The sequence below is a fragment of the Gopherus evgoodei genome, chromosome 1 (genome assembly GCF_007399415.2).
Source record: "Gopherus evgoodei ecotype Sinaloan lineage chromosome 1, rGopEvg1_v1.p, whole genome shotgun sequence".
NCBI classification, from domain to species: domain Eukaryota; kingdom Metazoa; phylum Chordata; order Testudines; family Testudinidae; genus Gopherus; species Gopherus evgoodei.
Genome location: NC_044322.1, coordinates 338,519,025 through 338,533,573, shown reverse-complemented (window position 1 = coordinate 338,533,573; position 14,549 = coordinate 338,519,025). Strand labels below are relative to the sequence as shown.

The following is a 14,549-nucleotide window of genomic DNA, read 5'->3' as shown; positions in this document are numbered from 1 at the left end:
GGTCAATGGGGTAGTGATTTGGCTCTAGTGTGGTACAAATCGCCTGTAGTATCCGGCCAAGCCTAAGAAGGATTGGACCTGCTTCTTGGACCGTGGGACAGGCCACTTTTGGATAGCATCCACCTTGGCCTGTAGGGGGTTTATGGTTCCTCAACCCACCTGGTGCCCTAGGTAAGTCACTCTGTTTTGGCCTATTTGACACTTTTTGGCCTTAATAGTTAGTCCGGCCTGCCTGATGCGCTCAAAGACCTTTTCCAGGTGTAATAGGTGTTCGGGCCAGGAGTCTGAAAAAATGGCCACATCATCGAGGTAGGCAACTGCAAATTCTCCCAGTCCAGCTAGTAGACCATCTACCAGCCTCTGGAAGGTGGCGGGTGCATTTCGAAGACCGAAAGGAAGGACATTGAATTCATACACCCCCGCATGGGTGACGAATGCTGATCTCTCCTTGGCAGGTTCATCTAGCGGTATTTGCCAGTACCCCTTGGTTAAGTCTATGGTAGAGATGAACTGGGCACGTCCCAACTTCTCCAATAGCTCATCGGTACGTGGCATTGGATAGTTGTCCGGATGAGTTACAGCATTTAGCTTACGGTAGTCCACGCAAAAGCGTATTTCCCCATCTGGTTTGGGTACCAGAACCACTGGAGATGCCCATGCACTGGTAGATGGGCGGATTATACCCATCTGTAGCATGTTCTGGATCTCCCATTCTATAGCAGCTTGGGCATGAGGAGACACCCGGTAGGGTGGGGTTCTGATTGGGTGAGCATTACCTGTATCAATGGAGTGGTATGCCCGTTCAGTCCGTCCTGGGGTGGCTGAGAACAATGGGGCGAAGCTAGTGCACAGCTCCTTGATTTGTTGCCGCTGCAGACGTTCCAGGGTGGTTGAGAGGTTCACCTCTTCCACGCCACCATCTTTTTTCCCGTCGTAGTAGACACCGTCAGGCCACTCAGCATCATCTCCCTGGACTGTAAACTGACAAACCTGTAAGTCTCTGGAATAAAAAGGCTTGAGAGAATTAACATGGTAAACTCTAGGTTTTAGTGAGGAATTGGGAAATGCTATGAGGTAATTCACAGTTCCCAGGCGCTCTTGGACCGTGAATGGCCCTTCCCATGATGCTTCCATCTTATGGGCCTGTTGCGCCTTCAAGACCATAACCTGGTCTCCTACCTTGAAGGAACGTTCTCTGGCATGTCTGTCATACCAGGCCTTTTGCTCTTCTTGAGCATCCTTTAGGTTCTCTCTAGCAAGGGCTAAAGAGTGTCGGAGGGTGCTTTGTAAGTTGCTTACAAAGTCCAGAATGTTAGTTCCTGGAGAAGGCGTAAACCCCTCCCATTGCTGCTTCACCAACTGTAATGGCCCCTTAACCTCGTGACCATACACAAGTTCAAATGGTGAAAACCCTAAACTGGGATGTGGTACAGCCCTGTAGGCAAACAGCAACTGCTGCAACACTAGGTCCCAATTATTGGAGAATTCGTTGATGAATTTTCGTATCATGGCCCCCAAAGTTCCATTGAACCTTTCCACCAGGCCATTGGTTTGATGGTGGTACAGGGTGGCAACCAAGTGATTCACCCCATGAGTTTCCCACAGTTTTTCCATGGTCCCTGCCAGGAAATTAGACCCTGAATCTGTAAGGATGTCAGAGGGCCAACCTACCCTGGCAAAGATGTCTGTTAGGGCCAGGCACACAGTGTTAGCCCTGGTGTTGCCTAGAGCTACTGCTTCTGGCCATCGGGTAGCAAAGTCCACTAAAGTCAGTACGTACTGCTTTCCTCTGGGCGTCTTTTTTGGGAAAGGGCCCAGAATATCCACAGCTACTCGCTGAAATGGGACCTCAATTATGGGGAGTGGCTGGAGAGGGGCCTTGACCTGGTCTTGAGGCTTTCCCACTCTTTGGCATACCTCACAAGACCGGACATACTTGGCAATGTCCTTGCCCATCCCCTCCCAGTGGAAGGACTTCCCCAACCGGTCCTTGGTTCTGTTCACCCCAGCATGGCCACTGGGATGATCATGGGCTAAGCTTAAGAGCTTCCCCCGGTACTTAGTTGGAACCACCAACTGTTTTTGTGGCTGCCATTCTTTCCAGTGTCCACCAGAAAGAATTTCCTTGTATAAAAGTCCTTGGTCTATAACAAACCGGGATCGATTAGAAGAGCTGAGAGGCGGTGGGGTGCTCCGTGCCGCCGCCCAAGCTTTCTGAAGGCTGTCATCTGCTTCCTGCTCAGTCTGGAACTGTTCCCTTGAGGCTGGGGTCACCAGTTCTTCCTCAGACTGTGGACTTGGGCTTGGTCCCTCTGGAAGCGATGTAGGTGATGGGGTTGTTTCTGTTGCTGGTGAACCGTTCTCCGCTGGTGCACCTGAGGGTATTTCAGGCTCTGGCTGAGCCTTTTGGGTATGGCTGTCTGTTGTTTCTGCCAGTTTTGGCTCGCTGGCGCCCACTGGCGTTGAGTTTGAAGATGGGGTTGCAATTGCTGGTGCTGGTTGCTGTTCCAGTTCCGGGCCTGGGACTGGAGGTGCTGTGGCTGTTTCAGTGGTTGGCATGGAATCTGGATCCACTACCTCTGTCTGGGTCTCTGGTAACACAGACGGGGCCTCTGTGGACGGCTCAGGAACAGGAATGGGTCTGGAAGCTTGCCTGGTTTGGCTACATGTAACCATTCCCACTCTCTTGGCCCGCCTCACCTGGTTGGCCAAGTCTTCCCCCAGTAGCATGGGGATAGGATAATTGTCATAGACTGCAAAAGTCCACATTCCTGACCAGCCTTTGTACTGGACAGGCAGTTGAGCTGTAGGCAAGTCTACAGCTTGTGACATGAAGGGGTAAATTGTAACTTTGGCCTTTGGGTTGATGAATTTGGGGTCTACGAAGGATTGGTGGATAGCTGACACTTGTGCCCCCATGTCTGTCCACGCAGTAACCTTCTTTCCGCCCACTCTCAAATTTTCCCTTTGCTCCAAGGGTATTTGAGAGGCATCTGGGCCTGGGGATCTTTGGTGTGATGGTGGTGTAATGAATTGCACTCGCATGGTGTTCTTTGGACAGTTGGCCTTGATATGTCCCAGTTCATTACACTTAAAGCATCTTCCATCTGATGGGTCACTGGGCCGAGGTGAGTTACTGGAGACTGGTGAAGTGGAAGGGTAGGGTGTCTGTGGCTTTACTTGGGTGGTATGTGGGGTCTTTGGCTGTCCTCGGTTGTAGGGTTTATGGTCTGTGTGCCCCCTGGGGTAATCGTTCCCCTTGACAGTAGCTTTCTTGCTTTCTGCCAGTTCCATCCATTTGGCTCCAATCTCCCCCGCCTCAGCGAGATCTTTGGGTTTTCCATCTTGTATGTACCGTGTGATGTCTTCAGGAACACCATCCAAGAACTGCTCCATTTGTATGAGGAGGTTCAGTTCTTCCAAGGTTTGAACGTTGTTTCCTGTTATCCAGGCCTCATAGTTTTTTGCAATGTAGTAGGCGTGTTTGGGAAATGACACCTCTGGTTTCCACTTTTGGATTCTGAAGCGCCGACGGGCATGATCTGGGGTTATCCCCATTCTGTATCTGGCCTTGGATTGAAAAAGTTTATAGTCATTCATTTGCTGCTTAGGCATTTCAGCTGCCACCTCTGCTAAAGGTCCACTGAGCTGTGACCTTAATTCTACCATGTACTGGTCTTCGGGGATGCTGTACCCAAGACAGGCTCTTTCAAAATTTTCCAAGAAGGCCTCGGTGTCATCACCTGCCTTGTAGGTGGGAAATTTCCTGTGCTGTGGAGCAATAATTGGCGCCGGGTTGTTAGGGTTGGCTGGTACATGCAGCCCAGCTTTTGCCAAGTCCAGTTCATGTTTTCTCTGTTTTTCCTTCTCTTCATTTTCTTTTTGTTGTTTTTCCATGTCTCGGCGGTGGGCCGCCTCTTCTTCTGCTTGTTTCCTTCGGTAGGCCACCTCTTCTTCTTCTAGTTTTCTTTTGTGTGCTGCCTCTTTGATTTGTTCTTCTCTTTCTTTCATCTCTATTTGTCACCTGTGTTCAGCTTCTTTGAATTGGTCTTCGGCCTCAATTTTTGCCTTAGAAGTCATGATTCCTGTTTTCTTGTGTTGGGGTGCCCTCCGGTGTTTATCTTCTGAACTGCAGGCTCTGTTGCCTCCTGGAGTCTGCCTAGCAACAGTGCCTTTAGCTAATCTTCAATGTTAAGTAAACCTGAAAAACCACTTTATTTGCATATATATAGTGCTGATAATGACTCTTAATGGGAGTGCTATTGTGTGACAAAAGACTCTTAATAGCACCTTAATGGTTTCTTGCTTAACATGCAAGCCACAAACTGCCAGAGAGAGCAGAAAAAAAATTCTCTCTGGTTCCCTTTTAAAACCAAACTGTTTCTCTCTGCTAAAAAGCCCTTAGCAGAGAAAAGAAAAATATAATATTCCTACTGGCTTCTGGATTCTGTCTATATCCCAGCGCTGCCACCATGTCATAACCTTAGTCCCAGATTTGGACCTTAGAGTCCAAAATATGGGGGTTAGCATGAAAACCTCCAAGCTTAGTTACCAGCTTGGACCTGGTACTTGCTGCCACCACCCAAAAAATTAGAGTGTTTTGGGGCACTCTGGTCCCCCTGAAAAACCTTCCCTGGGGACCCCAAGACCCAAATCCCTTGAGTCTCACAACAAAGGGAAATAATCCTTTTTCCCTTCCCCCCTCCAGGTGCTCCTGGAGAGATACACAGACACAAGCTCTGTGAACCTACACAGAGTGACCCCCCTCTCTGTTCCCAGTCCTGGAAACAAAAAGTACTTTCCTCTTCACCCAGAGGGAATGCAAAATCAGGCTAGCAAATCCAACACACACAGATTTCCCCCTGATTTCTTCCTCCCACCAATTCCCTGGTGAGTACAGATTCAATTTCCCTGAAATTTCCCAGTAAAGAAAACTTCAACAGGTCTTAAAAGAAAGCTTTATATAAAAAGAAAGAAAAATACATACAAATGGTCTCTCTGTATTAAGGTGACACAATACAGGGTCAATTGCTTAAAAGAATATTGAATAAACAGCCTTATTCAAAAAGAATACAAATCAAAGCACTCCAGCACTTATATTCATGCAAATACCAAAGAAAAGAAACCATATAACTTACTATCTGATCTCTTTGTCCTTACACTTAGAAACAGAAGAGTAGAAAGCAGAGACTACTTCTCCAAAGCTCAGAGAAAGCAGGCAGACAGACAAAAGACTCAGACACAAACTTCCCTCCACCCAGAGTTGAAAAAATCCGGTTTCCTGATTGGTCCTCTGGTCAGGTGCTTCAGGTAAAAGAGACATTAACCCTTAGCTATCTGTAAGCCGACCCTCCTCAAGATGGGTAAGTAAAAATGTAAAATTTTTATGACTCATTAATAAGCCGACTCCATAATACTGGGGTTGGCAAACTTTGGCTCCCAGGCCATCAGGATAAGTCGCTGGTGGGCCAAGCCGGTTTGTTTACCTCGAGCATCTGCATGCACGGAGGTAAACCTAAGTAAACAAAGTGTCCCGGTCCATCAGTGGCTTACCCTGACTGGCCGGGACAGCGACTGGTGGGGAAATTTTTGGTGGGTGGGGAAGGGGGATTGAAGCTGGAGGTCAGGGGAGTAACCCCTGTGACCACCCTCCACATGACCCCATCCCTAGCCCGGGACCCCCAAAGTCTCCACAACAGATGTTTGAAGTTGGAAGCATAACTACCTTCCTAAATGAGGGCTCAAAGCACTTATAATTGTGCTTGAAGTTAAGCATCTGCTTAAGTGCTTTGCTAACTTGAGGCCTGAAATTGTAGCAATGTAGCAAAGCATGACCCAAATTGGACCCAGGGAGCAGGGGTATGGAGTTAAAGAAATAGCTAGCTCAGCCCTATGTAAAGCTGGACTGAGGGTCAATATTACATTGATGTGCAGGATTCAGAAGGGAATGAAATGGAAAATTGCTAACAAGCCCTTTAGGATAGTAACAAACATAAGAGACTGAAGTGAAAAAGATGAATGGGGGGGCGGTGTCACAGGGTGATTGGGCCCTTTAAAAGTGAGTGGGGAACTGGAATCTGCTCCCTGTGACAAAGGGGAATAGAAGTTAAGTAATTTAAATAGAATTCTCTTGGGTATCCTTCTATATAAATGTTTGCTGGTGAGTCTAATGCTTTTTGCAAATATGTGATCTTCCTTTCCCTGACAATAATGGTACCTGTTTTACTGAAAAATCAAAACCTGCTGTGAAATTTTGTGTAACTCCTGTTTTTTAGCCCTATGAAACTTACAAAAAACAAATTCTTAGTACAGTGCTTTTTATAAATTTGGAAATATTTCAAGACTAATTAATACTAAATATCAGTATATAGCTACAGAGCTACTGATGCATTAGGACACCTAAACATTGAATTTAGCTGTGTGCATGCAGGTTGTATGAAGTAAAGCTGGGTGAATACAATATATTTATCTTCAAAAAAATGTAAATAATGGCTAATTAGTTTTAAAAATTATTTGTGAATATTTTATTGGAACATGTTCATGAAATTTGTAAATATTGGTGAGTATTCACAAATTATTTTCCCCATTTTAGATTCTGGGCAAATAATAACAAAAATGTTAATAAACTAATGCAACATTTAATATATATTACTTAACAAATAATATTCAGCTAGCTTGTGCATGAAGCATGATTTTTATGCATTCTGAGCAGAGCTATGCAAACTTTTATGACACTCAAAGGCATATGAAAGTCTGCTGGTTTCAGATTCATATGTGGGAATGAAGAGTGCTAAAACGTTTGAGGCCTGTAAAACTTTCAGAAAAACTGGGAGCAGAGCTTTTTGCTGTAACTAAAGTAGACTAAATTTCTGGAACCCAAGGTCCATACTGGAAGAAAGAGTATGTTGTAGGTGAAGGGAACAGGAGCAGAAAGGATGCAGGAAAACCAATGGAGGGTGGTGCTAATCTAATGCTGGCCATTCTGATGCTTCTCCGTGGCAATTGCCATCAGTGTCCCATGGGACTCAGTAAAGCTTTTGAGTTCCCTTACTGAAAAACTGGTGGGGGAGACAGAAGACCCTTGTGGGGGATTTGTTAGAGAGACCAGCCCCCAGCCCCACAGGTTGAAGTTAAAGAAAGGAGCCAGCTGGCTGTCACCTTCAGATATCAGAGAATAGGCTTCTGCACAGGTCAGCCGAAGTTTAGGGGGAGTGAAGACCTGTTGTGGGGAGGGACTTATGGTTTAGAGTGGAAACCCGGAGAAACTACATAGTTTTGGATGAGTTTCTGTATGTGTTCATTTGAACCTGAAACTCAAAATAAAACTGAGTGCTCTTGATTTTCTTCTCAGTGTAATCCATTGCAGGCATTTCCCCTTGTAAAACCAGTGTGTGAGAAGAATGAGATGTGGAATACAAACTGGCTCGCTGATCTCTCATTGGCATGAGAAGAAAATCAGTGTAATTTGAAGTAAAAAAAGCACAAATGCTAAGAAATACCTGGCCTTCAGTGGATAGCTCAATATCTGAATATCTTGGATCACAAACAATATCTCCCACTCCTTTTGCTGGACCAGAAGGGATGTTGGGGAAAGATTCAGCACAGTTTTGTGCAAAATATCTAAATATCTTCCAGATGTGACCATAGTCTGTGGAGCACATTGCCGCAGGCCGAACATTGCCGCAGGCCGAAATGTCTGGAAAAAACATTGTTGCAATAATTATTTAATTAGACTTTTGGAACAAGCTTTTACTAGAATTAAGGGTATGTCTACACTGTAAATGGGAAGTGTGAGTGTAGCCAGTGATGAGCTGCCAAAATCTTAACAACTGGTTCCCTCCTCATCCCACAAGAGGGTCGTGGCCCGCCCCTGCCCCCCAGCACTCCTGCCCCATCCAACCCCCCATGTTCCTTGATGCCCCCCCTGGACTCCTGCCCCATCCACCCCCCTTCCCTGTCTCCTGACTGCACCCCGCCGCCCCATCCAACCCCTCCTCTCATTCCTGATGGCTCCCCAGGACCCCTGCCCCATCCAACCACCCCTTTTCCTTGTCCCCTGACTGCCCCTGGAATCCCTGCCTCATCCAACCCCCCTCTCCTTCCTGACTGCTCCCCCGGGACCCTTGCCCCAATTCAACCCCCCTGTTCTCTGCCCTCTGACCACCCCAACCCCTATTCAGCCCCCACCCCCCTGCCCTCTATCCAACACCCCGTCCCTGCTCCCTGCCCCCTTACTGCGCTGCCTGGAGGTGGCTGACGGTGCTACAGCCGCGCTGCTTGACTGGAGCTGGGCCACGCCGCTGCTGCGCAGAGCCTGGAGCACTGGTTCAGGCCGAACTCCCAGCCTCCCCGCTTCCCACGAATCAGCTGTTCGCGCAGGAAGCCTGGGAGGTGGAGGTGAAGTGGAGGTGAGCTGGGGCGGGGAGCGGTTCCCCTGCGCGCCCCCCCTCCAGGTTACCTGCTACAGCACGGGCAGCCCCCCTACCCCAGCTCACCTCTGCTCCATCCTCTGCTCCCTGGGCCTGAATGCGAAGTCGCCACATCTCTTCTCTGCCCTCCCAGGCTTCCCGCGCAAACAGCTGATTCGTGGGAAGCAGGGGGGAGCGGGAGAAGCAGGGCAGAGCATTCAGGGGAGGAAGCGGAGGTGAAGCGGGGAGCTGGAGCACCTAAGGCACCACTTTTGGATAATGTGCTCGGGGGAGCAGCCTGTGGAGGACAACCGGTTCTAAAAGGGCTTCTAAATTTAACAACCGGTTCCTGCGAACTGGCTCCAGCTCACCACTGAGTGTAGCACATAGAGACATACCTGAGCTAGCTTTGACCTAGCAACAGCCACCCAGGACCCTGGGCCCACACTCAAGCAGCTGCCTGTGCTGCTATGGCTTCACTTCTATTGTTACTCAAGCTATATCAAAGTTCACATGAGTATGAGTATGCAGTGTAGATATACCCGAAACAGAAGGGTTTCTTTCTACAGGGGGAAGTTTCCTGGCAAACACTTCTTCCAAATAATGCCTTTTCCAGTTTAGTTTATGCTGCTTTCAAGCCCTAAGGTCTGAACCTACAAGCCCTCTGCACGTGGAACTCCAATAACAGCTGATGACAATTCCAAGCATGCAGGCTTGCAGGATTAATTCCCCAGTCAATTATTTGAGCTACTTGATTTTCTGAAATAGACTGGCTAAGTATGAACTGAAGCACCTAAGAAACAGGGTTCATCAACTGAGTTCTCTCAGCAAAAATGAATCACTGCTACTACCCAAAACTGGGAACAATGGTGAATAAACAATTTTAAGAAAACCAGGTAGGGGTCTTTTGGGAAAAATAGTATGTGACCATGTAATTAAAGACTATAACATAAAGCATACACACAGAAGGGCCAAATTAATGTTGCACAGACAACCTTAATTCCTAACTTTTGAGTGCTTGACTTTGCAACCATGATGTTCTTTACATAAAGCTATGTGAAGGCTCAAGTAAAATATCTAAACAGAATACCTTAAAAGTCAATATAAGATGGCTGAATTTGAATAAGGTTTCTAGGACCAGTCTAATGCTAATATGGTCAATGCCTGAAAAGGAATTAAAAAACAGTGAAGATCAGTGACGTAAAATTATTCGTCTTTCCTACGAGTACACAACCTGCTATCGTGGTTTATGCAGCTGTAGGTTTTATCACAAAAACAGATTTAAATTAAAAGTAGATACTATATGAAAAAATATATTTCTGTGGTAGGTAATTCAATCCTGCTGTAGTTCCTTTGATTCAGCTGTTGAAAATAAGTTGATTCAAGGTATCGTGCTTACCTTGATAATTTAATTCTTTTTATCAAATGCTTCTGAATCCTGTGTAGTTACAAATGATCAGATCTAAATCATTGTAAATCTTTGCTCCAACATTATAAATCAGAGAGAAAGAGAATGTATTGTATTGCAGCAGTTCTCAGTTGGGGGGTTCAGTGGCCCCTGGGGCATCTGTGAGCTGGTTTCAGGGGGTCTGTGAAGCAGGGCTGGATTTAGACTGGCTGGGGCCCAGGCAGAAAGCTTGGATCCCCTAGCCCTGGCACCCCGTGGCAGAAGCTCGAGCCCCAGGGCCCTGAAACCCCGACCCCCGCCAACTGCAGGGCTGAAGCCCAAAGCTCTGAGTCCCTTTGCCCTGTGAGGTAGAAGCTCTGAGCCCCCCACCACCAGAGCTAAAGCCTCAAGCCATGGCACCCCATTACCCAGGAACTCAGCACCCCTCGGGCAGAAGCCCTGAGCCCCAGTATCCCGCAACTGAAACCCTGAAGCCGATCCCTCCAGGCCCTGGAGTTTTTATAGCATGTTGGGTGTGGGAGGGACTTGGAAAGAATAAGGTTGTGAACCACTGGTTAGCATTATTCTGCTGTTTCTTCTACTTCTTCTGAGTTTTTCCTTTAGTTTTTGAGTCTCTTAGCTGGATGCCTGGCCAGCAGCCACCACTTTCTCTGCTCTGCCTTCAGAACTGGGCAGCTGGAGAGTGGCAGCTGTTATGGGGTGTCTACAAGGAGGCTAAGGTAAATTTTGGGGTGGCTATAGCCCCCGCAAGGCCCTTCACTACCACCCCTGCCACAGGGTCTCTGCTATGTGCTTCATCACTCCTGTTTGTGATGCCACTGTAGCCTAATTAATTATTACACATAATTATTTATTGGGACGAAACATACATTTGTCACAGATAACAGGTTCTTTTTCAGGTGGCTACATGGAGTTAATTAAGAAAATAAAATTTGGTGAAGCGGACAGAATCTTTAATTAACGTAGACAAATATAATTGAAATAATAGAAAAATCAGTCTGTACAAGTACAAAAATAAGATCAGTACAATAAAGTGGTTTCCTGCATTTTCATACTTACAATCTTATATTGTGAAGACCATTCAAAACAAAGATGGGAAGGAAAAGTAAGTGCAGCTGTCTTGGGAAACTGACGAACCCCAAAATTAGGGAACTAAACTGGATCTTTTATATTCTCTCTTTGTTTAATTTTTTGAAAACCCAACCATATTTGATAACCTTCTGTGACTGTAACAAATTAATACCTACCTCTCATCAATATGTGGCATATCTGGGGTCCACAATCATGCCTCTTAATATTAACAACTCACATCATAAAATCATAGAACTGGAAGAGACCTCAAGAGGTCATCTAGTCCAGTCCCCTGCACTCAAGGCAGGGTTAAGTGTTATCTAGACCATCCCTGACAGGTTTTTGTCCAACCTGCTCTTAAAAATCCCCAATGATGGAGATTCCACAACCTCCCTAGGCAATTTATTTCAGTGCTTAACCACTGTAACAGTTAGGAAGATTTTCCTAATGTCCAACCTAAACCTCCCTTGCTGCAATTTAAGCCCATTTTTTCTTGTCCTATCCTTAGAGGTTAAGAAGAACAATTTTTCATCACTCATTTCTTAATAATTCCTGTAGGTTTTTGTGGTCCAACTGTCTAATAACCAGATTATTAAAATCCTCTCCAAAACCGGCATCTAACAGAATTCTTTGGTGTGCTGTATTCTTTGTGTTTACTTGTTTTTCCTTCCATGAGAGTGCAGAATTTATAATCAGGGGTTACTGTCTTAGACCTGCCCTTTTCTCACCTAAAACATAGCCGCTAGCATAACTACTTCCACAAGGCCTTGCACTAATTACAGGCCTCAGAGTAGGAGTCGTAACTTAATGGTAGATGGTGACCACAGGGAACACAGCAGGAACATAGAAGTAACCACCGTAAACCAGTTTGGACAAGAAGTAGCAGGTTTGAGAACAAGCTAATTGGCATTAATATGTACGGATACTCTATCTTATAGAATAAGTGCACCCCAACATTATGCGGAGGAGGAATTTAGATTTGGGCATGGAAGGCGGGGTATTTGAATGAATATTCATGCTAGTGCTCAGGCCCTATGACAGGGAAAAGCACCATGTGGCATTAGGAGCAGTTCTCAACCAGAGCTCCACAGCCCTGGGGGAGCTGTGAGCTGGTTTCAGGGGTTCACAAAGCAGGGCTGGCTTTAGAAGGGATGTGCCCAGGGCAGAAAGCTCGGCACTCCGAGCCCTGGCAGCCCGCAGTAGAAGCCCTGAGTTCCCCCAGATGCAGGGCTGAACTTGCAGAAGCCCCGAGCGCTGCCCTCCCTGCCACGGGCTTAAAGATCCTCAAGCCTTGGTGCCCCACGGGGCAGGAACCTGGCAGCCCATGGGCATGGGCAGCAGATGAAGTGTCCCCTGGGGGAGGCTAGCTCTCCTTGTCCTGCTTCTTCCGCCCACAGTCCTACCCACACACCATCCCAGGTCCCACCCCTGCTCCTGCTCAATCCCTTCCCTGCCTGGTCCCCCCACTGCTGCATTCCTTCTCTCCTTCCCCCCTGCCCCTGTGGGGTCCCCACTACCTGCAGCTTGCAGCATCCATCCTCTCTTCCCCTGTCCCCACAAGGCCCCTGCCACTCACTCCCTCCTCTCCTTCAATCACCCCCCTGCAAGGCCCCCGTGGCCTGCCACTCACTGTGTCCCTCCTCTCCTCTACACCCCCTTCCCTGTGAGGCCCCCACTGCCTGCCATGATGCGGCAAGCTGCGGGTTGGGTGGTTCTCATGGGGGAAGGGGGGTAGAAGAGAGGCGGGACACAGCGAGGGGGAGGGGAAGTGGAGAAGAGGAGGGATTCAGGCAGGCAGGGGGTCCTCCGGGAAGGGGCGGAGCAGGGACGGGAAGAGGTGGAGTGCAGGTGAGGCCACCACAGCCCAGGTGTTCACTGGCAGGGCAGCGGCAGCTGCACAGGTGAGGTTTAGCCTCCCCTGGCCTATTATACCCACTGCCTGTGCCTGTGGGGTAGAAGCGCTAGCCTTCGTACCCCATGGCTGAAGCCCTGAGCCCACAGCCCTGCCACTCTGTGGGGAAGAAGCCTTGAGCCTCTCCAACCCCATGGCTGAAGGCCCAAACTCTCCCCATGGCCAAAGCCCTGGGCCACACCTCCACTCTTGGGCCCTGGAGTTTATTTAGCATGTTGGGGCAGGGGGGCCTCAGAAAGAAAATGGTTGAGAACCCCTGCCATATTGTCTTATAGTTTCATAAAGTGATGATTGCAAATATTGATTAGAACAAGCTAAACTAACCAAGTTAAGAAACATTACTTGACTGTAACCTACCATTTTCTGACTGCCACCACTTCTTTTTCCGGTCTTTTTCAAAAGTTGTGATAACATTTTCAGTTGGGTGACTGTTGGGATGGGTATAGGGATTATATGGGTATCTGGAATCACAAAGGAAGCATTTCTCTTCAGCCTAAAAAACAGAATAACCAAGACAAACTATCAGTGCAATCTCTGGCCCCATTATCCAGTAGATAAGCGCATGGCTCAGTGTTTTCAGGACTGGGGCCTGTCTCTTGGGACCTGATCCTGCCAACACTCATGCACACACTTAATTTTACATGTGAGTAATCTCACTGAGCCCAATGGGCTGTCTCATGTGCACAAAAAACACATGTGCATAGTGTAGGATGGGGGCTTTGGTTAGTCAGACCATCAGGGGACCATCAGGGCATGTCAGAAGAATACCTGTTTCCTCTAGCTTTTTCTGAGGAAGGGGAGCTTAAAAGGAAAATCTCAATGAATGTATGATGGTGTTTAGTACTGATGCCAGGAGGAGCTTGTTTCATGGGCAGGGAGTTGTCAAGGGGGAACTTTATTAGAAAATTAAAAACTCTTTTATCTGTTTTGTTACTGGTGCGTAAAGTTTTTCAGCACCGGCAGTGTGAGAGAGAGCATAATGAGATTATGGAGTGACTTGGGAAGGATTTGTGCTCGTAAGGCTGGGGAGGCTCTTGGAGGGAGAACCTATTAAACTGTTATTGAAAATTAAAATATGTTTTAAAAAATTAAATTGGTTCACAGATATCTGAACAGATTCATCCTTGGCTGCACATTGCTATTAAGACACCAAATACAAGTAACACATTTATGCCAGTATGAAGCTGGCTAGCAACCTCAGGAGGAGGCCAGGTGATCCTTTTTCTTTATCCTGCTTATGGAAAGCTGAGTGTTCTACTCACTGGTGTTCTTATGTTGTATATAAAATGTTTGCATGTTTTTAAAATGTATAATTCCTGGGGAATTAGTAAATATTGTACAGAATATGTATGTAAAGTATATAATTATTTCGTGGATTGTAAACACTAATACATTTATATAATATGCAACCATTACTACAGTCTATCTGACCCTGAATGTGTGTATATATAAATAGAAAAAATATCCCACACACTTCATTTTAAAATGCTATTTTTATAGAAAGTTAAAGCTACAATAATGCTTAGTAGGGGTGGAGGTCACCAAGCCTCAGGTTTGTATGAACATGTATAATATGATACTGACTTTGCTTCCTTTGACCTTGCCTGGTAGATTTTTGCTCCCTACATGACAAGCATATGCTTGTCTTACATAGCAAAATCTGCCAGGTTACATTAATTTCTGAAATTTGCAGTTTTACACCTTCTCCAATAGCACATTTTCTTCCTTTCCTTGTAAAATTTGTATACGT

At 46.7% G+C, this 14,549-nt stretch overlaps 1 protein-coding gene across 1 annotated transcript in view; it reads right to left on the bottom strand.

Moving 5' to 3' along the window:
• The window catches only part of LAMB4 (laminin subunit beta 4), a 91,365-nt gene that overhangs the window by 68,242 nt on the left and 8,574 nt on the right, over window positions 1–14,549 (bottom strand). The window contains 4 exon segments of the mRNA XM_030554265.1: window positions 7,500–7,661; window positions 7,664–7,696; window positions 9,499–9,572; window positions 13,157–13,292. Coding sequence (XP_030410125.1) covers window positions 7,500–7,661; window positions 7,664–7,696; window positions 9,499–9,572; window positions 13,157–13,292 — 405 coding nt within the window.